Source organism: Lotus japonicus, chromosome 3 (genome assembly GCF_012489685.1).
Source record: "Lotus japonicus ecotype B-129 chromosome 3, LjGifu_v1.2".
NCBI classification, from domain to species: Eukaryota; Viridiplantae; Streptophyta; class Magnoliopsida; order Fabales; family Fabaceae; genus Lotus; species Lotus japonicus.
Genome location: NC_080043.1, coordinates 17392714 through 17420603, shown reverse-complemented (window position 1 = coordinate 17420603; position 27890 = coordinate 17392714). Strand labels below are relative to the sequence as shown.

Below are 27890 nucleotides of genomic sequence, written 5' to 3'. Positions count from 1 at the left end.
CTGATTTATTGCCCCTTATTTACCAGGACCCTACCACTAACATCCTGCCCAATTTTTCTTGTCATGGACACAAGGGAGAAACCAACAAATATAAAGGTAAGTCATAGTGATTCCTTCGCATCCCTCGGTGCTAGATATGAGATATTGCAACATGCGATTCCAACCCAACCAAATAAACCATTGTCCATGTACCAAGTTGCCCTCCTAATCAACAACCACAACATACAAGACAGCAAGGAGACATTTATAATATCATCAATCATATTTTCCCACCCTCCATACCTCCACATTTCCTACCTTCATGAACTGCACAAACAATAAGCTAGGTTTGAAATCCAAGCATATAATAATAGGATGTGGATACGAAATGTGAAATAGCATAATACATATGCCCACATGAAGTCATAAAACATTTTTACAAATTGGCACACATCTATAATGTGGTCATGATCAACAACGTGCCACAAGGGTTGACTCAACAACATATACAAGTGCGTTCATTTCCAATTCTTAACCATACAATGTAACGCCCCGACTTTCAGGGGTTACAATAGTAACTTGCCTCAAATAAATATGCAACATGTTTTCATAATTAATCCTCAAAAGCGAGTTATTTTTTTCTTTTATTTCCTTTCCAAAGGAAACTTTTCTCAACATGCAATGCATAATTCTTAAATAATTTAAACAACCCACCAAGCTATGAACATAGGCCTGAAGGCAAGGTTTAAAAGTTCTCAGAAAACATCAGTAGTTTCAAATATATTACAAGTGATGAAAGAAATAATCAGCCACAAATGGCCTCCTCTAGACTCCTACGTCCGACTACTCCCTACGATTCCAATCCAGGGAGAACCACCCAAAAGCTATGTGTTGGGAACCTACCCTGCCCCAAAATATAGACACATGCTGATCAAACCCTACAAGTATTGCACTGACATGGCCACACTCTACCCGAGAGGACATGTCCACAATGCTCCTTGACTCTATCAAGGTCCACCATTGGATGACGCGCTTCCTCGTTCATCCAATCCAATCAACTCTATTCTCCATCCTTCATCACCTGGCAATTGTCGGCCGCCCAAGCACAAACATACAAACAATAGCGTGCGAGGGTCAACTTCCAAATAATAGTGTATAATATAGCACAAAGATATACAATTTATAATTAAAACATATAATATAACTAAACATAGGCATCATAAGGTATATAGTCATATCATAATACTCAGTCGAGGTCTAATATCATTCCACATGATCGCATGAAAGGCTTATCAACACATCAAAGTTAGTTGCATATTTGTGCTCATGCCATGGATACTCGAATATGATCTAGAAAACACGCCTCCGCGTAAGGAAGACAGGGCAAGATAGTAGAATTGTCACTTAATGGGTCGGACACCTCGCAGTCGATCTAAGACACAGTTGACCATGCAGACTCGAGTGTTACTTACCGTCCAAACATCGCCAAAACAACTCGACACATAGCTGGCCATAGAGTACTCTCTTGGTATAATTCTATTGAAGGCCCAATCTACGATCGTCTCAACCTTCATGAGGCCCGGTTTTTCGATCGTCCCAACCTCAACAGATATACATGCATGTATGCATCATAGTTAACCGCATAGGAGAACGTCCTCACAAGGGTACACATCTCTAGCCAATAGTTATTGTCTCTACAATACACTGAAACAACGACAGTTTCCCATAAAATTTGCTTAACAAGTAAGGAGTGCCTCATGCACCCTGGTGACTTCCCGCGCCATAGCAGTCCATCCCCTTGATAACCGAAATCAGTTCACTTTAGATTATAAAAGTTTTATCACTTGGATTAGTTTCATTATGAGGTTTCTTTCTCAAAACTTCGAAGTCTTATTTCTTTTTGTTTCAAAACTTAACATTTCGAAAGATCCCTTTCCCCAAGGTATTCTTCCCGATAAAGTTTCGATGCTCAACGTCAGCAGTAGCTTAGACCTCCTGTCGGATCCTACTTGTTAACTCTCATAAACACTGTGTTTACAGTCAACATAATCATAAGCTCTTAACATAATTCAACAATTATGCATATACAACTATTCAATGATTTAATAATATGGCATAAGCCTCAACAATTCAATAATCTTGCATAAGCCTCAATAATTCAGTAATTCAATAATCCGGCATAAGCCTCAAAAATTCAGTAATTCAATAATCCGACATAAGCCTCAACAATTCAGTAATTCACCATATGCATCAACAATTCAGCAAGCATGCATTATTTCATAATCATCAAGCAATCGTCGATACTTCGACATCTAATCATATAGCTAGTAAAGGTAAGTTTCCCTCACCTTTGGTGATTCTTCTTTCTTCGTTGTCTTTAAACGATCGCTCCAACTCCTTGGTTCCCAAGCCTGCACGTTCCAATCCTTAAGAAAAAGTAGGATTACTTAGCCACTAAGTAACTACTCGACTTAAAGCGACTTATCAAACTGGAAAGCTCTATGCTGTAGGAATGTAGCACTTAGGCATAAACAAAGAGATTACCCCAAATAGGTAACTTGGCCCAAAACTCAAGTTTCAAATAAACAAGTAACAATTAAGCTACTAAAGCTCTAACTTCGCATTTAAGGCACAAAACATGTCAGCATCCATAAGTGATTATCCTAGTCATGTTCCTAGTGCTTCCGACATTTTCTCTTCTCATTCACTCCTTTATGGCCCACGACCTCAAGCTCTTTTTAAGCCTAAAATTTCATTTTCATTTTATTTCCTAAGTCATCAATCTAAGCTCATGTGAGATCATTTCAAGCAATTGCACATACATGACTTAGCTAACTTAAAGAACAATTAATCACTCATGTTTCAAATAACGCTTAGCATATTCAATATTTTCATTTCTAAACTTAACCCAACATTCTCTTGAACTCAACCTAAGCTCATGCATCAATTTTAAGCTCCAAAAAGTGATTTTCCTCCCCCAAAATCACATGCATACCACGGGCATACAAGGTCTAATTGGAAGTTGACATTTTCTTTCACAAAAAGTTAACTCTTATGCATCGTCCATCATTATTAGGGTCTAAGAATAGTTTAAAGCATGCATATTCACCTCCCAAGGTTCTAGAATAAAAAAAGCCCCAAATTGGAAAGCCCTAAACTCAAAATTGTGCTTTCTATAAAATTGATTCCATAAAACTCAAATTAAAGGTCATATAATCGATAAACGTGAAGACACTTAGCATGCATCAAGTTCTAACACAATTAGACACCTAAAAAGTTGCTAACTTTGGGTGCTTTCAACTTTCCATGCATCAACTATCAAACTACATAGATCAAAGACATAGAAAAGCATTTTGACCATAGAAATATACTCCCAAGCGGCCAAGCCTATCAACTCAAAGCTTGGAGCCAATACTAACCTTTACTCACAAAGCTCAAAGATTGGGATGAGAAAATGGTTGAAAGAGATGTTGAAGATGGAGGCTATGATGAAGATCCCAGACTCTTCAAGCAATCCACTCCCAAGCCTTCAAGAATCCACTCCAAGCTCTCAAGAATCAAGCAAGAAAATCAAATTTTCTCTCTTGCCCCACTCTCTCTATAACTCGTGGTTTTGAAAAAGGAAATGAGGGTGAATAGTGCTTCTCCTCTTTAAATAGAGGAGAATAGGAAAAAGGATGGGTGTGTGCAGGTGTTTTGGTATTTTTGTCCACTTATTTAAGCTAAGTATCCATCTATAAAAGGTCGATACTTTTCTTGGATTCACTTAAGTGAGAAAATATTTTGGAAGCAGCTTGCTCCAAAATCTGACGCTGAACTCATTAAGGAAATCTTCTCCGGATGAGAAAACTTCCTTCGCGGAAAAGATTCCTTGTGGAAAAAGAATCAAGACACCATCGACGTAAACTCCCGAAGGAGCCCCGAACACTCTTACTCGTGGCCCGAAAATTCACTAAAGTCTCTACGGTGTTTAAATAATTCTCCTTCAGGATTCCTGGAAGCAAACCCTATCGATATTATAGTCAAAAGTTCCGGAATTTCACACACATCCACAAACAATACCCTGACGGGTCTGAATATGACACAGACTAGCATTCAAAATGGCTATAACTCCATAACTATACATATATAAAATCTTTTATATCATTTTGCTTGTCAATTTTAACATACATTTTTCACAGTCCCCTCACGCCTAGCACAGAACCTTGGGCGTAAATCGGAGTTTAATTAAGAATAATACTCCAAGAAATCTGGGTTTTACATACAACCCACAAAAAATCAAAATGAATTCTTTCACTCATAGTCATGATTGTGTACTAGAATAATTCACTCTTCTACACCAAATCCCTCCCTAGTTCATTGTGCAATCCCCTTAACAAATAAGAATTGTCTTCATCCTCATACTTGGATTGCATAAAATAAATTTTCATCCACTCAATGTATATGGTTTTCAAGTGAGTAAAATGTCATGTAATGTATACCTAAATAAATATTTTTTACTCACGACGCAGGTATGATGTGAGTTAAACTCATTTTCCATTTTGAGCCACTCGAGCAACCAGAAAGTAGAATTCACACTAACAATCATCAAGCCACAAATATTAGTTAATATCAAGTAAAATCAGATAATAAATAGTAAAAGAAAGTATAATTATTTTGGTGTTAGACATTAACCTTGTGACATAGTTTAGAATGCCCATTGCCTCTTTAAAATCCTATGCACAAAATTTTGACCCCATGGTAATCAACCTCTTTGAGTACATGTTGTTAGATAATAGATACGATATTTGAGATTGCAACACACTATAAACAATTGTGATTAGTATATTGAGCTAATATTTTCCAGCTATGTGTTAAAATGCTAGAGTTCATAAAATATGCATATGTTGTAGGGGCTAGCACAATGGCACACATCAAACAAACATATAGCACACATCACCGACAAAATGCACTCTATGACCGAAATGCCCTTACCTTAATCGCTTTCCTTCACAAGCTCACGTTCTAGATCCTCAAGCTTCCCGCTTACTAAATCTACTCCACTACTATTTATAATGAAATTCAGCAGCTAATTTGTGACTTTTCTGCCCCTCTTCAGTGCTTCACGAGTCCATACCCAATAGGAGTAAGCGACAGAGTATTCTGGCGGGCCAACAACGCGCAACAACATCAGATACTTGTAGACCTATACGAGACCCACTTAATGGTCGAATTTTCACTAAAGTTCTTCATAAATGTTGCAGCCCTTTAATTTAGCTTGAGATATATCATTTTAATCCACATTGTTCAGGCTCGCAGGTTTTAGCGACAACAAGCTTGCAAATGGACTTTGACCAAGATTGAGACTGATCCAGAAATGAAGCTCAACATGAAAGTTGTGGAGATTTCTTCTATCTTTCCATTGACTTCTTATTTATCTCATTCTAACCACTGAAGCTTCAGATTTGACATGGTGATTTAAAGGAAGAAAAGAAGAAGAAAAAGCTTTTCTTCCCCAAAGAGAAAAAACAGTGTATGGTGAGGAGAGAGTAATTCTGAGTTATTTTTCTGAGCACTAGGAGACTCATTTCACACTTGAACTGAAGACCTTTTTACATAACACCACAAGAGGGCACTGATAACCAAACACAATGTCTTAGATGAACTTTACTACAACATTCTACGTGAACAACTCATGTCATGAACAGACAGAAACATTCTCAACAATGTTCATCAAATACACCACTTCCAACTTACCACTACTGCACTTATACTCGCAGCAACACTAACAATCAACCGAAATACAATTTCAAACATATACAGAACATTGATTTCTCACTAACCACACCATATGTGTGATGTTCATAAATAAGGGGACCCTGAAAATAATTGAGAAGATTCTCATTATTAGTAGCAGCAAATTAATATTTTATACTATCCGTAAACATCATGTAATGTAATCTAGACTAAGAAATGTTTCTTCCAATCATCTCACCAATACCACTCATCATAAAACTATATTCATTAACCCAGTAATTCTTACTTACTACAACACCCCAACCTAAGTCTTACTTAACAGATAAATCAAATACAAAAAAGAAGATCAAGCTAACCACACCACAATTCCAGACTCAGAATCGGAATAAATTCGTTTATTCTTCCTTTATTCAGTAGCTAACACAGTTACAAAAACCATAACATAAACACATACATGTCAATGAATTAATTATACCAGTTTGAGAATGAATTTCAGTTTAACACTATCAAATTCAACACAACATGAATCCACAAATTTAACCTCATAATTCGTCAGTAGCAGCACTCTATTCTGACTTCTGAGACATTAACCATATAACTACATGATTCTATTTGAACTTAATCTATTACGTCAGCCTTTTATCAAAACCTAATGTTACGTCTCTCAATTCATGTTCTAGAGTTTGTGATTACTATCAATGTCTTTCTTTGAGCACTTTTTAGGAAATTTTAAAGCATAGCATGATTTGGACTGAAAATATGTTTCAGATATTTGTTTTAAGTTTGAAAGAGGTAAAATTATGTAGAGGTTCAGGTGAGATACATATTTCTCTTGTTATAGAGCATTTATCCTACCCCGCAAGAGCTAAAATAATAGATAAGGAACTATGAGATAAGTAAAGAGGGGAAATAAGAAGAATATTCATTGAAAGTCATCGCCACATCATATATTTAAACAATCTAGGTTTGTATGCTAAAATGCTGATGCCTTTGGGAAAATATTTTTCTGAAGGCATGCTGGGTCACAAGTAGCTCACAAATTCGACTGTGCCATCAAAGTTTTCATTTAAGCAAAACCCATCTTGAAATTCAATTAAACTCAACCGCGAAAAAAACACCAACATGGGGGGAACATAAGGATTTCTTCATTGCACTTTATTCTACTTCACCCAAATAATCATCAATTTCAGCTGGTGTCAATACCCTGCAGTAAGATTAACAAACTATTAGTAAGAACCCAATGAAACAATCCAAGGATTTAAGTCTAACCAGAGAAGCTAGTAACTTTGAGCCTATCTGTCAAACTAGGTATTTTAAGTAAATAAAGATATGCACCTGAACTTTTTGTCTGCGCCAATTATGCCAATCTCAATATTTTTCGCTGAGATCTGTCCCTCAAACCTGAAAAAAAAAAACAAACAAAAAAAAGAGAATGGTTTCAAAGACTAAAGACTGGATAGGTTCAAAAATAAAGTACTGTAGACAAAGTATAAAATAACAGAAAACATAAATAAAGGTGAATATGAACAATTGTCAACCCATGTCAATTTCAAATTATTGAATGACATAAGCTAGCAACAATATAGCCAGATCATGTAATTGTCAGGATCACACTAGGCTACAACGAAACATGCTTCAATAATCAATATGCAAGATGGGATTTGCTTCGATATATTTTCTCATTCGAACCAATAAACCGATCTTCATTGCATTTTCCTTCACCAGATCATAATTTTGAAAAGCTGAAGCTATAAATATCATGCACTATTTAAGGAAAGAGAAAACATATTTTAACTGCAAGGACAAAACCCAAAATAACATTTTAACCTCTTAATGGATAATAATAATTAAATATGATATTTTCACTAAGGTTTTATTAAGTGCATAGACATGAAAAGGCATGCTCCTACCCTTCCTTCAGGGTCAATAGTGCAGTGTGGACTGCATCATCAAGCTCCATTTCATCGGTGTACCTGCAAGTGGACGATCAAATCAACCATTGAAATTATGATAAGGAAAAAACAGAGGAATAAATGGAATAATACATTAAAGGAAGAAACATATCATCACAATAATCTTATAAACAAAAATTCCAAACCACAAAATTGAAAAAATATGAAGAGAATTCATGCACATAAATAAACACAGACCAATCTACATCATGGCATATATATATATATATATATATATATATATGAAACAGGTCTTTTTATCCAATGATTTCTTATCTGTTTTTTCCGTTTCCTGTCTAATATGAAACAGGTCTTTTTATTGGGTAATAATATTCAGGACTGTACAAGTAAATGAAAAACATAATGAAATGTTTCAAGAATGTGCCAGAATTATATGCACATCACATGACAGAAACCATGAGATACTGAAGCCAAGCTCAGAACCTCCATGTTAGTAACACTCAGTTCAGTCACTAATGTATCTGTTGTATTCGGTCCGAATTCAGTTAAAATTAGGACAGTTAAGGAAGTATTTACTGACAGCTGTAAAGCAGTAATGGTATTAGTTAGGGTAGTTAATCATAGCTCTTTTTACAACACCCAGTATATAAGATCACACTTATACTGTTTGAACAGTAATGAAATCAGAATCATTCCATGCAATCCTCATTTTCTCACTTTCCATCAGTTTATTCTTAATACTACAGAAGTGGGGATACAGCATTCTACACACACATATAATGGTTTACTCCACACGTTTGCTGAAAGCATTGCAATTAATGTCAAAGCATACCTCTTCTCAAGAAATGTTTTTGCATTAGAAACATTTTTCCCCATAGCAGAAGCTTTCCAAGAAAAGTACGAACCTGATGGATCTACCTACAGAAAAAAACAAATTGCACCAAACCACACAACCTTCAATTTTCTCCTCTTTTCTGTAATCCAAGCTATTAATTTTTAACAATTATAAGTGCAAGCAAAAAGAAATCCCAGTACAAACTCATCAAACAAACAAACATAAAGATCATTTATTCATTTCACCAATGAATTTTTTTTTTTGAAATGTTGTTACTTGTACTGTATATGCCACAGCTACTTAGTTCAATTTCGCATCAAAAAGTAATACAGTATAATGTAATCAATGATCAAAATTGCAAATGAAGTTCACCTTACAAGGGTTCAAAAGCAACAGTATAGTTCTATCAGAAAAAGAAAATTAATATACCTGATATAATTGTGGTCCATTATCATCAAACCCAGCAATCAGCAGGGACACTCCAAAAGGCCTAACACCACTATCAGGACAAATATATATTTATGTTTAGGAGCTCATTAAGAAATTATACACGAATGAAAATGTTTATCTAACATGTACATTCAGAAGCAAATGAAAACAATTAGAGTCCCTAACAACTGCATAAACTAACTCATTCTGAAATTGGACTCATAAATACTGGTTCTTTCAAAGAGATGAAGGCCCAAGTTTCAGGCACCTTCTATTAGCTTTATTCCAAACTTCCAATATCCATGGATTAAGAAAAAAGAAGTTCCAGCACCCAGACAACTGCAATTAAGTTCCAGGCTTCCAGCAGCTAATGATAACTGTTGTTTAACCTAATCGGTCCATCAACATTTACTATAACACTTAATCTCTACGGTCTTTTGAAAGGCATCTCAATGGGTAACTAAAGAAATTTCCGTATCTTAATCATAATAAAACTCAAAAATATTATGTTGTCAAGTTAAGGTTAGAAAATTCCAGCAAGGGATGATAAGACAAAATGAAAAAAGGAAACACCTAGAAGTGGCTAATATCTTAGGGATCTGTCAGGCATCAGCTGCTCCATGACTACAATCTATCCAGGACTACGTTGCTGCTTCTGAAGCTGGCTTTTCTGGCAGACAAACTTGATATCTGGATTCAGCTGTAAGCCACCATGTCAATACAGATCCTAATAATCCAATGAATAGCAATAGCAACTCCATATCAGTGTTGTTAATTGCGGATGGTGGGTCATTGCAGAAAGCCGAAATCCCGCCATACATGACAAATAATGGCAGAATATGGCGGGATATGAAGAAATATGGCGGGATATCGGCCATGACGGAAAGCCATAAAACCGCCATGGGAAACTGCCATGGCGGATATTTGATAACACTGCTCCATATAGGATCTGAAGAAATTCATGTTGGCAATGGGCAAGATATACCTATTAAGGCTGTTAGTTCCACTTTCTGAAGGGCACCACTTCCCCCACAAGCTACACTTACATGCAAAAATTTCCTTAGTCCCTTCCATTAACAAAAAACTAATTTGCTCATGACAATCGTGTTTACTTCAAATTTCATCCTTCATTTTGTTTTGTCAAATATCAGGATTATTCTGATGCCTTGCTAATAGATTGGGCAACTTGCTTCCTGCTTAGCTGCAAAGTTCTTACCAATTGATATCAAATCCTTCCACCACATCTCTTAGCTGCAAATGAGCGGCATGGGTGTTGACACCCGCATTGCAGTCCTCACCCAAGACTAATCAAAGAGGCTAGTGTACAGCCAGCCCGCGTGGGCATTGGGGCTGTGAAGCGTGATGGGATGATGGAATCCACTTGCAAGGTACAGGACTTGTGTCTCACATTGGAAGTATGGGATTCAAAGGTGGGGTTTATAAGACTTTGGGCTCTCCAGCTACAATGGCTAGCTTTTGTGGTATGGTTCTCGAAGGTCGTTCTTATCACTGCTACTTCATGTTCTGGGGCATTCTATTCTACCTCAATTCCTTTGTACCTAATATGCCAAATGTTTTCCCGACTTCAGTACCTACTACCTACTGCTTTTGTTAATAATGCCACATGTAATGCTGATATATCATCATCAGTTCATCACACACTGTATAATTTATGGGATTGTAGATTATTAGGTCACCCTCACCATGATTAATAAATATAAAGCCAGCTTAGTGGCTAAAGGTTTTCTCATCAGCGACCTGGTTGTGATTTTGCCAAGACATTTATCCAATTGTATCGCCTGTTACAATTAGAACATTATTGACTTTGGCTGCACCTCATATTCAGTCAATACACCAAATTGATGTGAATAATGCATTCCTAACTATGTACATGAAGAGGTTTACATGGAGCAACCTCAGTTTTGAGTCTTCAAACACGTGACTTTTTTGTAAACTCATCAACAAGGTTCTCTATTGCCCGAAACAGGTCCCACAGGCTTGGCTTCATCACCTAGCATCTACTCTCCTCAGTTTTTGGTTAAAAGCCAACAAATGTGACCCTTTTCTGTTCATCTTACATGGGTCTAAGCATTGCATCTTTGTTTTCGTCTATGTTGATGATATAACATGGAATTCTGAGCATGCTATTCATCAACTCATCCTACCACTAGATTCTTCATATTCTCTTAAACAGCTTGGTTCTCTGGAATACTTACAGTCTGTCATGTACCAGCAGATGTACAGAATATTTGATACATACCATGTAGCTCACCCACCCTAAATTTGAGAGAGGGGGGGGGGGATGTTAGTGTAATCAGCCGAAAGTAGCTATGCTTTTATAACTCTTTTAACAGTAAACACTGAGTTATAGTTAAACTGCTGTTAGAATTATGTTATCATTATTAAGGGTTTCTTCCGAAGTAACTAACTTACAGTTATACACACTTGTCAACCACTTCAGTTTCATTAATGACATATACATCAGAATTATTCAGAGAAGAATCTCTATTTCTCACTCTTTTCAGTTTTCACCCTTTTAATTAACTTGCTAAAGCCTCAAAGTTGAGGAGAATAATGTAAGCTGCATTTTTGCCCCATCATCCCTTTTTTCAGGGGGTAGGGGGTGGGGGGATGTATGTATGGTATGAGCAGACAAGTAAAAAGTACAACAGTCAAAAAAAAATCTGAGAAAGGACGCTTCACAAAGAAATTAATAATTACCCAGACTGAGTAAATTCCTGCATAACAGCAGCAACTTCCCTAACAAGTTGAGTGACAGGGATTGGTTCCTGCAAATTTCCTTTACAATATCAGTAAAGCCCACACGTAACAGAAGATCCATAATACAATAACAAAAGAAAACAGGACAAGAGCAAAAAGGACATATACATCAAGATTATAAGTAGCGAGTAATTCACGCTAAAGAAGTGCTTCCCTAATGCAAATACAGGTCCTCAAGATTAATTACTGTGTAAAAGGTGTCACTAGATGCAAATTCCTTAGCTAATGAGAGAATTTGAGCTTATTAGACCATGAACATAACGGACTGTTGTAATTTTACCATCTCAATTATGTCTTTGTATCTACCTTTGATGAATCCTATTTTAATAAATGAATTCCAGCAATCAGTACCATCATATATAGAATTTAATACTTTTATTTTCCTACAAACATTATTTCATTATATCTAACTTCTTATGTCCCTTTTCACAGTCAACACAGAATGAAAGGAGTTGGTTTAAATTACAGCCCAATCAGTTGTAAGTCTCAAAAATGATAAATAAACAACAACTCTGGAATGACTATTTCAGTAAAAAAAAACGTGCATTCCATGGAAAATGAAGAAAACAACTAAAATATATGCTTTACCAACTAACAAAATTGAAACAGTAAAATTTATTTCAATGCCAAAATCAAAGTGAAATTGTCTTTATAAATAATTTATTAACCAAATATAGGCAGAACAGGAACTCAGTAATAAGAAAGAAACATATATTTCAGAAGAAAATTATATGCCATACTTTGTATAATCGATGATACTGCTCAGCCTGTTTCCTGCTTTTTCGAACCAAAACTCGGAAATCAGGACCCATGCCACTGAGAAATAAGAAATTAGCAGACTATTTAAAGAAAATAACTGTAAAAACGTATACCAAAAGATCAACAGAAATGGAAAAGATACGCTAAGAGACTGTTTATAAAGTTTCGAAGACAAAGTAAACATCAGAATTCAGAAAACAAGTTATTTCAACATTCTCACCTCTTACAAAGAAGTAAATTCACATCAGTTCATATGCAATAGTTTTCTCTTTACCAATGACAACACACTCTATTATATTTTGACTGAACTATATAGTTTCCTCTATCAAGTCTTTGATAAGTTTTAAGCAATGCCATATCAATTTCCATATTATACTTGTTTAAGAAGAAAATTTCCCCAACATAATTGTGTCACTTCCCTGAGACAGTTACCTCGCCTCCCATCTCAGTTGATAATGTATCTAGGTAAGTTAAATAGCATCGCACATTTAAGAAACAAATTCGAAACTCAACCATCAACTGTCATAACGTAAAGCAACTGTCGATGTGCAAAGAATTAACGATGTCAAGTAAATATATTAAAATTAGAATGATGTAAACATGTACAAAGAAACAAACCTGTATACAACACCTATATTTGGTGTTAACAACTGAATTTTTTGGACCTGCAGTCATATAGATCAAAGAGTAAAGACCCAGAATGAGTCCAATCTTGAACTAAAGAAGTGATGAACTAAAAAATTTCGAATTTTTTCAAAGTGGTGAATTCACAAACCTCTTGCAAAAGCTAGATTATTTTATCAGCGGTCATTCTTTCAAACATCCTTAACTATCAAATTATAATAACATAATTCCACTTAACAAATACTTTTGAAAAAAGAATATACCACATATTATACTTTTGAGAGCTAGGCAGAGAAGGGAACGTTAAATTGCTCCATAAGCAGCATGCAGCAGATTTTTGAGGTCTACATTCATTATATTCCTCAGTATGCTCAATAGGTCGTGTTGAGAAGTCCCAATTAACTAGAGATACGGCTAAATTTTTGTTTATAAAGGTAGGGAATCCTCACTCCTAAGCAAGTTTTTGGGATAGGGTTAGGCCTAACCTGAATTCTAAGATGGTATCAAATTCTATCTTAGATCCGCTTAATTGGGCTAACCATATATGGGCCACCTGCAGATGTTCATTCTGCAAATTCAACACTCCAGATATTCAGTCTTGGGCGTGAGTGAGTGTGTTGAGAAGTCCCACATTGACTAGAGATATGGTCAAATAATTACTTACAAAAGATAGAGTCACTCTCATCCCTAAGCTAGTTTTTGAGGTAGAGTTAGGCCTAGTCTAAATTTTAAGATTTACATATCTATTAGAGTAGAGTACACATTACTCTGATTAAGAAGTTAGTTACTGATAGTAGTATAGTTAACAACTCTTACGATGATCGATCTTATGATAATCGTGGTGGATATGATGATTCTCGTTCCCGCGGTGGTTATGGTGGTAGATCTGGTGGTCGTAACTCTCGTGGCTATGCTTACTGGTCCTACTACTTCTCCTGCTGCAGCACATCTCAGCTCCTGGTTTCCTGACTCTGGAGCAACACATCATGTTACCAATGATGCATCTGTGATTTCTGATAGTGTCTCTCTCACTGGTAATGATCACATTCTAATGGGGAATGGACAAGGTTTGCCAATCCACTCTATTGGTTCAGCTTCTTTTCCTTCTCCTTATCACAAAAATACTACACTCACTCTTAGTGATCTTCTTTTAGTTCCTAATATCACAAAGAATCTAGTCAGTGTTAGTAAATTTGCAAAGGATAATAATGTCTATTTTGAGTTTCACTCATCCTATTGTGTTGTGAAATTTCAGGAAACTTCTAGAGTTCTACTCAAGGGTACTGTTGGTCCAGATGGTCTATACATCTTTGAGGGGATGCATACTCCAACTTTTCCTCCAGCCAGTTCTGTTAAAGCTTCCTCAGTTCCCATTCCAGTTGCTGTTTCCTCTGTTAATACTGCTTCTTTACCTATTTCTAATGTACCTAGTCCTAGTATTTCTACTCATAATACTACTTCTGATGTAACTACTACTTCTTATGCCTTGTGGCACAATAGGCTAGGTCATCCTCATCATGAGGCTTTGCATTCTGCTTTAACTGTTTGTAAGATACCAGTACCTAATAAAGCAAAGTTTTCAGTGTGTTCAGCTTGTTGTTTGGCAAAGTCTCACAAATTACCTTCTTCTTCCTCTCATACTGTTTATACTGCACCTCTAGAACTTGTCTTTGCTGATCTATGGGGTCCTGCCTCAACTGTTTCTTCATGTGGATATTCTTATTTTTTGACATGTGTGGATGCTTATTCTAGGTTCACTTGGATTTTTCCCCTAAGACAAAAATCTGAAACCTATTCTGTTTTTCTTCAGTTTCAAGCCATGGTTGAATTAAAGTTTAGCTTGAAACTGAAATCTGTCCAAACAGATAATGGTACTGAGTTCAAACCTCTTACCCCTCATTTTACCAAACTTGGTATTGTCCATAGGCTCACTTGTCCCTACACACACCATCAAAATGGTAGTGTTGAAAGGAAGCATAGACATATCATAGAAACTGGTTTATCTTTGCTGGCTTATGCTAACATGCCTTCCCAATACTGGGATCATGCTTTCTTGGCTGCTGTTTTTCTAATTAATAGGCTTCCTACTGTGGTTTTGGGCAATGAGAGTCCTTATTCTAAGTTGTTTAAGACTCTCCCTGATTATAAGATTCTCAAAGTGTTTGGCTGTGCATGTTACCCTCATTTAAGACCTTACACTCACAACAAGCTCTCCTTGAGGTCTAAGGAATGTGTGTTTATTGGATATTCTTCCTCTCATCAAGGGTACAAATGCATGGACAGTGATGGCAGAATTTTTATCTCTCGAGATGTGATTTTTGATGAAGTAAAGTTTCCTTATCCTGCCATGTTTGCCTCCACTGACTCTGACCTCCCAGATAGTGGCATTCTTTCAACAATACCTGTTGTTCCAGTTCCAGTTGCTGCTCAGCCTACAACCTCCAATTCAGACTCTGATTTGTCTTCAGGACCTGTCTCTCTGGCTCAGATTTCTGCACAAGAGCAAGTCCAAGCTTCTCCTGCAGCCTCAGGCACAGCTTCAGCACCTTCTTCTCCTGTTGAGCCTTCACCTCCAGTGGGCAATATTCATCCTATGCAGACAAGAGCAAAATCTGGCATAATCATGCCCAGATTGCATCCTACCTTGCTCCTCACTCAGGCAGAACCTACTATAGCCAAGCAAGCACTCAAAGACCCTAAGTGGTTGGCAGCCATGAAGGCTGAGTATAATGCATTACTAGCTAATGATACCTGGACATTGGTTCCTCTACCCAAAGATCGGACACCAATAGGATGCAAATGGGTGTTTAGAGTGAAGGAGAATGCAGATGGTTCTTTCAATAGATATAAAGCAAGGCTTGTAGCCAAAGGTTATCATCAAGTGAAGGGTTTTGATTATTCTGAGACATTTTCCCCTGTGGTCAAACCTATTACTATTAGGCTCATTCTTTCTCTTGCAATCACTAAACAGTGGCATATTCATCAGCTTGATGTCAATAATGCCTTTCTCAATGGTGCACTTCAGGAGGAGGTGTACATGACACAACCTTCTGGATTTCAGAATGAGGATAAGACACTTGTTTGCAAGTTGAACAAAGCTCTCTATGGCCTCAAACAGGCCCCTAGAGCTTGGTTTGAAAGGTTAAAGTCAGCTCTTGTGAAGTATGGCTTCAAACCTAGTAGATGTGACCCCTCTTTGTTCACTTTTCACAATGCAACTTGCTGCATTTACATCCTAGTCTATGTAGATGACATTATCATTACAGGCAACTCTTTGCCTCTTGTGCAGAAAGTGGTTGAGAATCTCAATTCTGAGTTCTCTTTGAAGCAGCTAGGACTGCTAGATTATTTTCTTGGTGTTCAGGTGCATCATCTTCAGGACAGGTCATTATTGTTGACCCAGACAAAGTACATCACTGATCTACTTGAAAGAGCAGATATGGGAGAAGCAAAGGGCATATCTACTCCTATGGTTGGTGGTGCAAAATTGAGCAAATATGGAGCAGATTACTTTGCTGATCCTACCCTTTACAGATCCATTGTAGGGGCACTTCAATATGCCACCTTAACCAGACCTGAGATAAGCTTTGCTGTGAACAAAGTTTGTCAATTTCTAAGTCAGCCGTTGGAAGATCATTGGAAGGCTGTTAAGAGAATATTAAGGTATCTTAAGGGTACTATTCATCATGGGCTGCATCTTAAGCCTTGTTCTCTTCATTCTCCTGTTTCTCTAGTGGCCTTTTGTGATGCTGATTGGGCATCAGACCCTGATGACAGAAGGTCAACATCAGGATCATGTGTTTTCTTTGGCCCTAATCTTGTGTCTTGGAGCTCCAAGAAGCAGACCTTAGTGGCTCGTTCCAGTACTGAAGCAGAATACAGAAGCCTAGCCAATACCTCTGCTGAGCTGCTATGGGTTCAGTCACTTTTGCAGGAGTTGCAGATTCCTTTTTCTCCTCCTAAAATCTTTTGTGACAACATGGGTGCAGTGGCTTTGACCCATAATCCAGTTCTACACACCCGCACTAAACACATGGAGCTTGACATCTTCTTTGTGAGGGAAAAAGTTCTCAACAAGTCTCTTTTTGTGCATCACATTCCTTCAGTTGACCAACTGGCAGATCTCTTTACAAAGGCTCTTTCACCTCTTCGTTTTGAAACTCTTCGTGACAAACTCAATGTGATTGAGAAATCCATTTCTCACCCACCTTGAGTTTGAGGGGGCCTATTAGAGTAGAGTACACATTACTCTGATTAAGAAGTTAGTTACTGATAGTAGTATAGTTAATATTTGAGTTGGTTACATTCTGTTAGAATGAGCTGTCAATACAGCTGTCATGTGAGCTGTCATTACAGCTGTCACATAACTGATTCTGTTAGAGTTGGTAGCTTGCTTAGCAAGCCTTGTATTCTCTATAAATACTGAGATCACTCATTGTAATCTTTAGCTTTTCAATAATGAAATTCAGTTACATATCTTAGAGAGTTTAACAATATCCGTTTATTGGAGACCACCCATATATGGGCCACCCGCAGATATTCATTCCTGCAAATTACACACTCCATATGTTCAGCCTTGAGCGTGAGGGGGTGTGTTGAGAAGTCCCATGTTGACTAGAGATATGGCCGGTATAGTCCTAATAAAGGGTAGAGCAATCCTCGCCACTAAGCTAGCTTTTGATGTGGAGTTGGGCCTAACTTGAATTCCAATAAGCATAAAAAGGATAATATTCCTAAAAAAAACAAGTTCTTCTTGTCTGAAACTGAACACAAAGAGTATCTCAGGTTAAAGGCTTCTCAATCCGGTAATAATTCATCATCCCAGTATGCTTTTCTCAATCCTTGCTTTCAGGTCTTGGATCCTAGACTCTGGTGCATCTATTCCAATTGAAGGAAAGCCTTCTTTTCCTCAGAATTATCTCCACAAAAATCCATCAGTCCATCACCCTAGCTTGGATATGGTACTAAGGTTTAAAGCCTCTGAAATAGGCCAAAACTCTCTTCCTCCTTACCTTAATATGGGCACTTTTTTTTCAGTCCTGGCAGTCTGAAGTACAAGATGGATTATTGATGTAGGCTGTGAATCAAATGGGCTTTATTACCTCGTTCAATCTTCATCATCAACCATCTGTGCTATGCATAACTCTCCAAATATTCTCCATAATCATATGAGTTATTCATGTTTGAATAAATTAAAGAAGATGGTTCTTGTCCTGTCTTATTTACAGTATCTTCAATGTGAAACATGTCAACTAGAAAAGCATGCTCATTCCTCTTTTCAGTGTAAAGAGAGTAGTTAGTCCAAGTACCCATTTGAACTAGTTCACTCAGACATTGGAGGGCCTATCCATGTTCCTTCCATTCTAGACTTCAATTATTTTGTAGCTTGAATGCTATGATTTACATTTCCTATTTCTTCATGTTCATTCCTCTTTTCAAAGTAAAGAGCGTAATTAGTCCATGTACCCATTACAGCTAGTTCACTTAGACATTTGGGGGCCTATCCATGTTCCTATGATTCTAGAATCTAGACTTTAATTGTTATGTAATTTTCACCATTGATGCAACCTAGCTTGAATCCTTTGATTGACATTTCCTATTTCTTCACTGCTTTGTATGATTGATCCAAGATACCTAAAAGTGATTAGGATGACCTCCAATTTTAACCCTATGTCAAAGGGAGATCCAGCCCAATCTGCATCAGAATAGGCAACAATGTCCTATTGTCCCCTATTTCTCATAGACTAACCCTTCTCCTGGTGATCCTTTGATAAACCTCAAAATTTTAATAACTGCATTCCCATGGTCAACTCTAGGAGAACTACGGAACTAACCTACCGCAACAACAAAAGAAATATCTGATCTGGTCAAATAATTCAGCTTTTCTACTAATCTCCGTTAGCTTCTTAGGTCTGAGAGAAGTTCTCTTGCGTGTCTTATTTGTGATGGAAAGATGGCTCATGAGCTAAAAGGATAATCTTACGGTATAGCCATAAGTCTAGCAATGTTTTGCGGAACTGATTGTTGTGTGTTAATTGCGACAGAAAGTTGCCCCTCAAGCTAAAAGGAAAGTCCCGCAGTATAGCCATAAGTCTAACAATACATTATGGTACTGATCGTTAAGCAACAAAGGGCCAACAAGAGGGCAAGATAAGTATTGTAAAGATTAAAATATTCTGTTACGTGAGTGGTCATATAAAAATAAGATAAAGAATGAGTGTTTTAAAGAGAATGTTGAAATTGAACATATACATATTCTGGTAAAATCACACCTAAGATGGACTGAACATGAGAGAAGACAACCAATAACTAGAGGATAGCCAAATAATTTGAGGTAACGGTAAACCATATAAGACTTTAAGTGAAACCATTGAAAATTTAGATATGAATGGCCTCTAAGAAGAATTGGTTTTTTGACACAACATCAATTCATCCTAACCAAGTGAAAGAAAAAAGGCTTTTAGTGGGTGTTTGTGGAGTGGCAGTTCACTATGCTACTGTATTACCGTATGAATATTCTACAAACTCTAAAGCACCCTCCCAAATGATAATGATATTTCTTCACTAGTGCGTAAAAGCCGTAGTATCACATAAGGCAGGTTCAACCCAAAAGCATATTATCCTTCACATAGGAAACAATGACAGTGCATTGATGCCCAAATAATTCTTCAATGCACAATTCTCACAGGCATATGCTAATAACGATAGGCAAGGATGCAAAATATACTGTTTATCCAGATGTGGTGAAGCAAAACTTGTCATTCAAGGACCTCTTCATAATGCATAATTACCCAAAATAAGATATTAGAAAAGAGCGCTGAATAAATTCTTGCAGACGGTAAAAAGGCAGGAGGGAAATGATAGCAGAACCGAATTGAGTACAAAAATTGGACAGGACAATTTTAGAATTTTTATATTAATTATGAACAACATAAGGATCCAAAGAATAACCAACTTACCGATGTTTCATCAACCAATATAGATGGTAATTTCTTCTCCGTTGCAATGACAACTCCATTTGCAGCTGCAAGAATTAAGTATCAAATATGTAAGTACGAAAAACAAAAGCTACAAGCCATCAACTTATATTACAAGAAACAAGTCCTCCACAAGACACTTTCTTAATCGGTTAAGAAAGTAAATGCTACGAAGTATATATAATGAAGAAAATATTTGCAAGAAAAAAGGACCCCAAATATGCAAAGGTCGGTAAGTTATAACAATACGTTATCAAAACATAAGATTAAATCACAAACTAAGATATCCCTAACTCCAGCCTCCTTTAAAACCTTCTCATTCCTAAATTTCTACATTTCCGAGAGCATTGTTTTCTCAGAGCATAACATATCCTCCGCATCATGCCAAAGCCACTAACACAGCCTCATAAGAACAATAAAGCATAACGAAAGGAACCCAGAAAAATATGGAAGTATTATTGACAAAAAACCTAATTCCCAATTAGGGAACCAGAGCATGATACAAGAGAGAGAATCCCAACTCCCTAACCCAAATCCCAAATGATCTCCAAAATACAAAAGCCCCATACTCTCTCCAGCTATCTTATTTGTAGTCTAACTCTCTTAACGAACTCCCACCCCCATCTAACTAACTATTAACCACTAACTACTAAGAGATACCGGTACCTATCACTTTTCTATACAGAAACACATGAAAGCAACCTTCTGCTCATTTACCAGATGACAATCAAACATGTTCATTCCACCTTAAAGGGACGAAACATTGATCATTCTTATAATATTGAAAAATGTAATAACAAAGACAGATGATCTTAGGAAAAAACAAAACAAGAACAAGTCAGAATTTCTTCAGTGATTACTTGCACATAGTCACACACCACTGGCTTCCATAATCCATAGAGTAAATAGTGGTAAAACTTGATATGTCATTGAAGCATATACCACCACTCGAAGTAACAAATTCTACCAACGTGCCAGCACCCTCTGCGACCTCACTCCTGCTAAATTTACTTTAAAACCCATAATACTTCTGAAACTAAGGCATAAAATAAGAAACCCAGTTGTTTTACGACACCCAAGTTCTAGTACTTCCCCCCCCCCCCTCTAGTTCCTCCGAACGAGTACTCACCTCATTAATTTGTTATATCAGTGAAAAATTAAAACACTTTGAAATTTAAGAACAACAACTTAGCTCAGTGAAATATCACTTATTTATTTTAAAGTGTCATCTATTGGTATTCCTTAAAAGATCCATTGAAATAAAAGGGTCATCAAAATATCACCTTTAATTCCAAGAGAAGTTTGTCCGGACCCAACAGCAGTCAATGCATGTTCAATCTGAACAAGCTTTCCAGAAGGGCTATTCAACAACACAACAAAATCAGTTGAAACATAAACTAATACTAACATTATCAACAGCAAAAAAGGAACATAGAGAGAAAAAGAGATGATCATATCATCAATAGAGATTACCTAAAAGTGGTAAGAGAAAATGAGTACTGACTATCCCCCATGATAAAACCTTACAAGATCCTGCACATACAGCTTTACTAGCAAGTTACAATCACAGTACAAGGAAGATGAAACACTTCAATACCATGGATTTTCAGTTTTCATACCTGCCCAAGTCGAAAAGATCAAATTTTTTTGCTTCTCGAAATGTGAATTTTTGGTCGTATAGGGCACCGGTCTGTTTGGGGAGTTGGGTTTGGCACCCCACCTATGGGGCTTGGCACCCCACTTTATCAAATACGGAATTTAAAGTTCCGTATTCTCCATATTGAATACGGAACTTAAAATTCCGTACTGTATTTAAGCATGCGTGTCACATTTTCAACCACTCATTATATACTAAAACAGATACGAAATTTTATTTTCCGTATTGATACGGAAATTTAAATTCCGTATCTGTTTTAGTGGGGTGCAAAGCCTAAGGGGTGGGGCTCCAAACCCAACTCCCGTCTGTTTGGGAGCAGAGAAAGCAAGAGAAAATTAGTGAGAAAACAGCGGTAATTTTCTAGGTAGGGTTAACCTGAGAAAGAGAACACGAGATGGTACTTGTTTGGTTTGTAAAATAAAGGAGGCAAGAAAAGTGCTACATTTTTTAATTATTTAAAAATGAAGGGAATTGTCACCGTCCCACATCTATTCATGTCCTCTTTTGTTAACCTGAATATTTTCGCTAAGTTATTAAAAGTCGACTTGCAAGGTTGGCATGGTTTAGAGTCGGAGACACGGTTAATTTCGACATAGTTATCGAAGACCTGGTTAATTTCAACTCAGTTGTAGTCGAATCAAAGCGCGCCCTTGAGGATTGTGTTGGAACATGTTGCCATGCATTTTGTCAAAACAACCGATTGTTGAAGCAGATGTCGTGGCATCTGTCCTCGTGAAGCTAGGGCATCAGTCCTCAGCTTGTGTTTCTGTTGTGGGCCCTCTGAAGATTTACTGAAGATATGTTTTTGAGTTACTTGAGGAGCAAGGAGTTATTCCAGAAGGGTTTTATTTGTTGGGTTGTTATTTGTTGAAACAATCTTTGTTAAAAGATTGATTTCTATCTTTACTTGTGCAATAAGAAACCGAATCTATCAAGATTGCGTTTTTGAATTGCTGTTACTGCAATCTGTTTCTTCAGCCCGTGCCAACTCTAAAGTCCATGCTACCGCTGCTGAAGTCTATAAAAGGATGAAGACCTAAAACATGAAGGGTGTCGAAGTTGATAGAGAGAGATCGAGTGTTTTAGGATTTGTTAATTGTGTTTTGTCCTTTGTTAGTTGTGAATTTGTCTTTGCTCACTGATTCTATAAAGCAAAGAGATATTCTGTGTGTTTGATTGCGTTCAAACTCTACTTGTTCATTGTGTTCACCAATCACTGTGGCAGTGATTGAGAGAAAGTGAGAGGGGCTCTCATACTTAGGTTGAGATTCTAAGTAGAAATACACTGGGTAGATTAGGAAGTGAACTATGAACTGAGTTGTTCATGAGTGTCTGTAATTCCTGAATCTTGAGATAGTGGATTTCCTTTCTTTGGGTGCAAACCCTCCAGACGTAGGTGAAAGTTTTCACTGAACTGGGTTAACAATTACTGTGTGTTATTGTTTCTGTTGTTAAGTTTTGTTTTATTGTTAAACGATTGTCGAACCTCTTGTCCCAGCATCGTGCAGGACAATCGTATCAGAGGGAACCTGAATTACAATTGGCATCAGAGCAGGCACCCTGTTCTGGTTGGGTGAGCTCCAGGGAGTTTTATTCAAGTTTTCATGGATAACAAGGAGGGAGGATCAGTCAATAGGCCACCCATTCTGGATGGTACTAACTATGACTACTGGAAGGTTCGCATGACAGCCTTTCTCAAATCAATTGACAACAAGACTTGGAAAGCTATTGTCAAGGGTTGGAAGCACCCCACTAAGGCTGAGGTTGAAGGCACCTCTACTACTGTTGTGGAAAAACCTGAAGAAGAATGGACCAGTGTTGAAGATGAAGCTGCTCTTGGAAATTCAAAGGCTCTAAATGCTATCTTTAATGGAGTTGACAAGAATATGTTTAGGCTGATCAATACGTGTACTGTGGCAAAGGATGCTTGGGAAATTCTGAAAACTGCACATGAAGGAACTACTCGAGTAAGGATGTCAAGGCTTCAGATGCTTACTACTCAATTTGAAAATTTGATGATGACTGAAGAAGAGACTATTTCAGAATTCCACATGCGTGTCCGTGACTTGTCTAATGCTTCATTTGCTTTGGGAGAACCTATGTCAGATGAGAAGCTTGTAAGGAAGATCTTGAGATCTCTTCCTCAGAAGTTTGCTATGAAAGTCACTGCAATTGAGGAGGCTCAAGACATTGAGAACATGAAGGTTGATGAACTTATTGGTTCTTTGCAGACATTTGAGTTGAAACTGAGTGGAAAATCTGAGAAGAAGAATAATAGTATTGCTTTTGTGTCAAACACTGATGAAGGTGATGATGAAGATTGTGAGGGTGAAAATCTTTCTGAGGCTCTGACCATGCTAGCAAGAAAATTCAACAGAGCATTGAGAAAGATTGACAAAAGAACCAGGCCTAATGTCCAGGACATGAAGTTCGATAACAAACCCAAGTTTTCTAATTCACAGAGGAAGACCAAAGAAGAAGAAAGATCTGGTCAGAATAAAGGAGTGCAGTGTCATGAATGTGAAGGATATGGCCATATCAGGTCTGAATGCGCCATCTATCTAAAGAAGCAGAAGAAATGTATGATGGTAACTTGGTCAGATGAAGACACTGAAGATGAGGAGGAGATATCTGCAAACAAAGTCAATGCTTTCTCTGGAACCATCTATGAGTCTGATACAAGTGATGAGGACATTACAGATGAGGAACTGGCTGAGACTTACAAGCTGCTACACGTCAAGTGGGAAGAAGCATGTAAACTTGTGAGAGAAAAGCAAAGTGAGATAGAACAACTTGTCTCTCAGAATGAAAGGCTGAAAGAGCTCAGCACAAAGCTGAAGGAAGATCTGGAGGAATGGCAAAGTAAGTTTAATAATGCTGATGTTATGGAAAAGGCTAATCTAGTGTTGATTAATGCAGGACTTCAAGAGGAAGTGGCAACTCTGACAAGAAAGCTTGAAGCTACTCACAAATCTGTTAGAATGCTGAACAGTGGTTCTGATATGCTTGATGAAATTCTGAAAGAAACTAGCAAGCAAGGAGGGAGTTTGAAGGGAATTGGCTTTGACTATAGAACAACAAACAAAGAAAATCAGAAAGGTTCAAAGAAATTTGTGTCTGCTGCAAAACAAACTGAATTCAAGAAGCCCAGAAATTATCAGCTGTCAGATTCATTGCCTCGACATGTACCTCTGCATGTGAAACCTCAACTTAAGCTTGACAAAACTGTACCTTGGAAGTGTCACTATTGTGGTAAGAATGGTCATATAAAGCCCTACTATTACAGGTTATATGGTTATCCTCAGATGCACGATAAAAAGCCTGTTCAAATGAGGAAGCAATGGAAGCCCAAGGGTGAAGTAAGATGTCAGGTAGCCTACACGTCTTTCAGAGCATCATCAAAGGAAGATTGGTATTTTGATAGTGGCTGCTCAAAGCACATGACAGGGAACAAGAGCATCTTGCAAGACATCAGAAGTCACTCCACCAACTATGTTACTTTTGGAGATGGAGCTAAAGGAAAGATCAAGGGAGTGGGAAAACTTGTTAGCACAGAATCTCCTAACTTGAACAATGTGTTACTTGTAAATGGTTTAACAGCCAACCTAATCAGCATAAGTCAACTGTGTGATCAAGGATATGATGTGAAGTTCAATAAGATAGAATGTGTTGTGACCACTGATGATGAGAGAGTTGTGATGAGAGGAGTCAGATCAAAAGACAATTGTTATATGTGGACATCAGAAGAAAAAGCTCATGTTTCCAGATGTTTGTTAACTAAAGAAGATGAGGTGAATGTATGGCATCAAAGACTAGGACATCTCAACTACAGGAGCATGCAAAAGATTCTTGCAGATGAAGCAATAAGGGGATTGCCCAATTTGAGCTTGGGAGAAGGAAAGCTATGTGGAGAATGTCAGATTGGTAAGCAAACCAAGGTGCCACACAAGATGCTCCAGCATCAGACCACGACAAAGGTTCTAGAATTGCTTCACATGGATCTCATGGGTCCTATGCAGGTTGAAAGCTTGGGAGGAAAAAGGTATATGTTTGTCTGTGTAGATGATTTTTCAAGGTATACATGGGTTGAATTTATGAGAGAAAAATCAGAGACTTTTGAAATATTCAAGAATCTATGTGTGAGACTTCAGAATGAGAAGGACTGTGTGATTGTGAGAATCAGAAGTGATCATGGAAGGGAGTTTGAGAATTCAAAATTCTTGGAGTTCTGTGGAACAGAAGGTATTAGTCATGAATTTTCTGCCCCCATTACTCCACAGCAGAATGGAATAGTTGAAAGGAAAAATAGAACTCTCCAGGAATCAGCTAGAGTAATGTTACATGCTAAGAAGATTCCACACCAGTTCTGGGCTGAAGCTATAAGTACTGCCTGTTACATACATAATAGAGTCACCATCAGGGCAGGGACATCCTCCACACAGTATGAGCTATGGAAAGGTAGAAAACCGTCTGTAAAATACTTTCACATATTTGGAAGTAAATGTTATATCCTTGCAGATCGTGATCCTAAGAGGAAGCTTGATCCTAGAAGTGATGAAGGAATTTTCATGGGATATTCTATGAACAGCAAAGCTTATAGAGTTTTTAACTCTCGCACAAGGACCATGATGGAATCTGTGAATGTGACTGTGGATGATGAACCAAGCAAGAAGGAAGAAGCAGTTTTGAATGAAGAAGATGATGGTGCTGATGTTCCAGCCGATGCTCCAGCTACCGCCCTCGACAATGAGTCAGAAACAAGTGCTGATGAAAAGGAAGACAAAGATATCACATCAAACAAAGCTCCATCAATCAGGGTTCAGAAGAATCATCCTCAAGAAAACATTATTGGTAATCTTCAAGAAGGGGTGACTACCAGATCCAGAAGTATAATTGCTCACAGTTGTTTCATCTCTAAGATAGAACCCAAGAATGTCAATGAAGCTCTCACTGATGAATACTGGATAAATGCTATGCAAGAGGAGTTAGAGCAGTTCAGAAGAAATGAAGTGTGGGAGTTAGTGCCTAGACCTGAAGAAGTAAACATCATTGGCACTAAGTGGATCTTCAAGAACAAATCAGATGAAACTGGAACAGTCACAAGGAATAAAGCAAGGCTAGTTGCTCAAGGATATACTCAGATAGAAGGAGTTGATTTTGATGAAACCTTTGCTCCAGTAGCTAGACTGGAATCTATAAGACTCTTGTTAGGTGTTGCTTGTCTCTTGAAGTTCAGACTATATCAGATGGATGTGAAGAGTGCTTTTCTGAATGGCTATTTGAGTGAAGAAGTTTATGTTGAACAGCCTAAAGGATTTACAGATCCACATCATCCAGATCATGTGTACAAGTTGAGGAAGACCTTGTATGGCTTGAAGCAAGCACCTAGGGCTTGGTATGAAAGGTTAACTGAATTCCTTGTAAGCAATGGTTACAGTAAGGGTGGAATTGATAAAACTCTGTTTGTGAAGAATGACAAAGGTAAGCTCATGATAGCACAGATTTATGTAGATGACATTGTCTTTGGAGGAATGTCGAACTCAATGGTGGAGCATTTCGTCCGACAAATGAAATCTGAATTTGAGATGAGCCTAGTTGGTGAATTGAATTATTTTCTAGGACTACAAGTCAAACAAATGGAGGATTCTATGTTCATATCACAGAGTAAGTATGCTAAAGGATTAGTCAAGAAGTTTGGCCTTGAAAAGGCTGGTCACAAGAGAACTCCTGCTGCTACACACATCAAACTTTCCAAGGATGAGCAGGGGGAAGATGTTGATCAAAGTCTCTATAGAAGCATGATTGGAAGCTTGTTGTATCTCACTGCTAGCAGACCAGACATCACATTTGCTGTCGGAGTTTGTGCTAGATATCAGGCAGCTCCTAAAGCCAGTCATCTGCTACAAGTCAAGAGAATTATCAAATACATCAATGGCACAAGTGACTATGGTATTCTCTATACTCATGATACAAATTCCTCTTTAGTTGGATTCTGTGATGCAGATTGGGCAGGTAGTGCAGATGATCGAAAGAGCACATCTGGTGGATGTTTCTTCCTAGGGAATAATTTGATTTCATGGTTTAGCAAGAAGCAGAATTGTGTCTCATTGTCTACAGCTGAAGCAGAATATATTGCAGCAGGAAGTAGTTGTACACAACTCATGTGGATGAAGCAAATGCTGAAGGAGTATGATGTTGAA

At 37.5% G+C, this 27890-nt stretch overlaps 1 protein-coding gene and 1 long non-coding RNA gene across 3 annotated transcripts; both read right to left on the bottom strand.

Annotated features, from left to right (window-relative positions):
- Positions 1-322: 322 nt before the first annotated feature.
- Positions 323-3647, bottom strand: LOC130742483 (uncharacterized). The gene is made up of 3 exons (XR_009021166.1): positions 3399-3647; positions 2328-2405; positions 323-1060 (listed from the first exon to the last, which is right to left on the bottom strand). It is a non-coding gene; the product is annotated as an uncharacterized LOC130742483 (long non-coding RNA).
- Positions 3648-6612: 2965 nt separating this feature from the next.
- LOC130745177 (proteasome subunit alpha type-2-A-like) lies at positions 6613-21759 on the bottom strand. Of its 2 annotated transcripts, XM_057597325.1 has the most exons (12): positions 21653-21759; positions 21507-21566; positions 21317-21393; positions 20016-20080; positions 13051-13097; positions 12414-12489; positions 11614-11681; positions 8893-8962; positions 8461-8546; positions 7626-7688; positions 7051-7116; positions 6613-6919 (listed from the first exon to the last, which is right to left on the bottom strand). In XM_057597325.1, the coding sequence occupies exons 2-12, from the start codon at positions 21545-21547 to the stop codon at positions 6871-6873; spliced, it is 708 nt and encodes a 235-aa protein (XP_057453308.1). In that variant the 5' UTR covers positions 21548-21566; positions 21653-21759; the 3' UTR covers positions 6613-6870. The 2 variants fall into 2 exon arrangements, with proteins under 2 accessions (XP_057453308.1, XP_057453307.1); XM_057597324.1 differs by lacking the exon at positions 21653-21759 and having other exon boundaries at positions 21507-21646.
- Positions 21760-27890: the final 6131 nt, after the last annotated feature.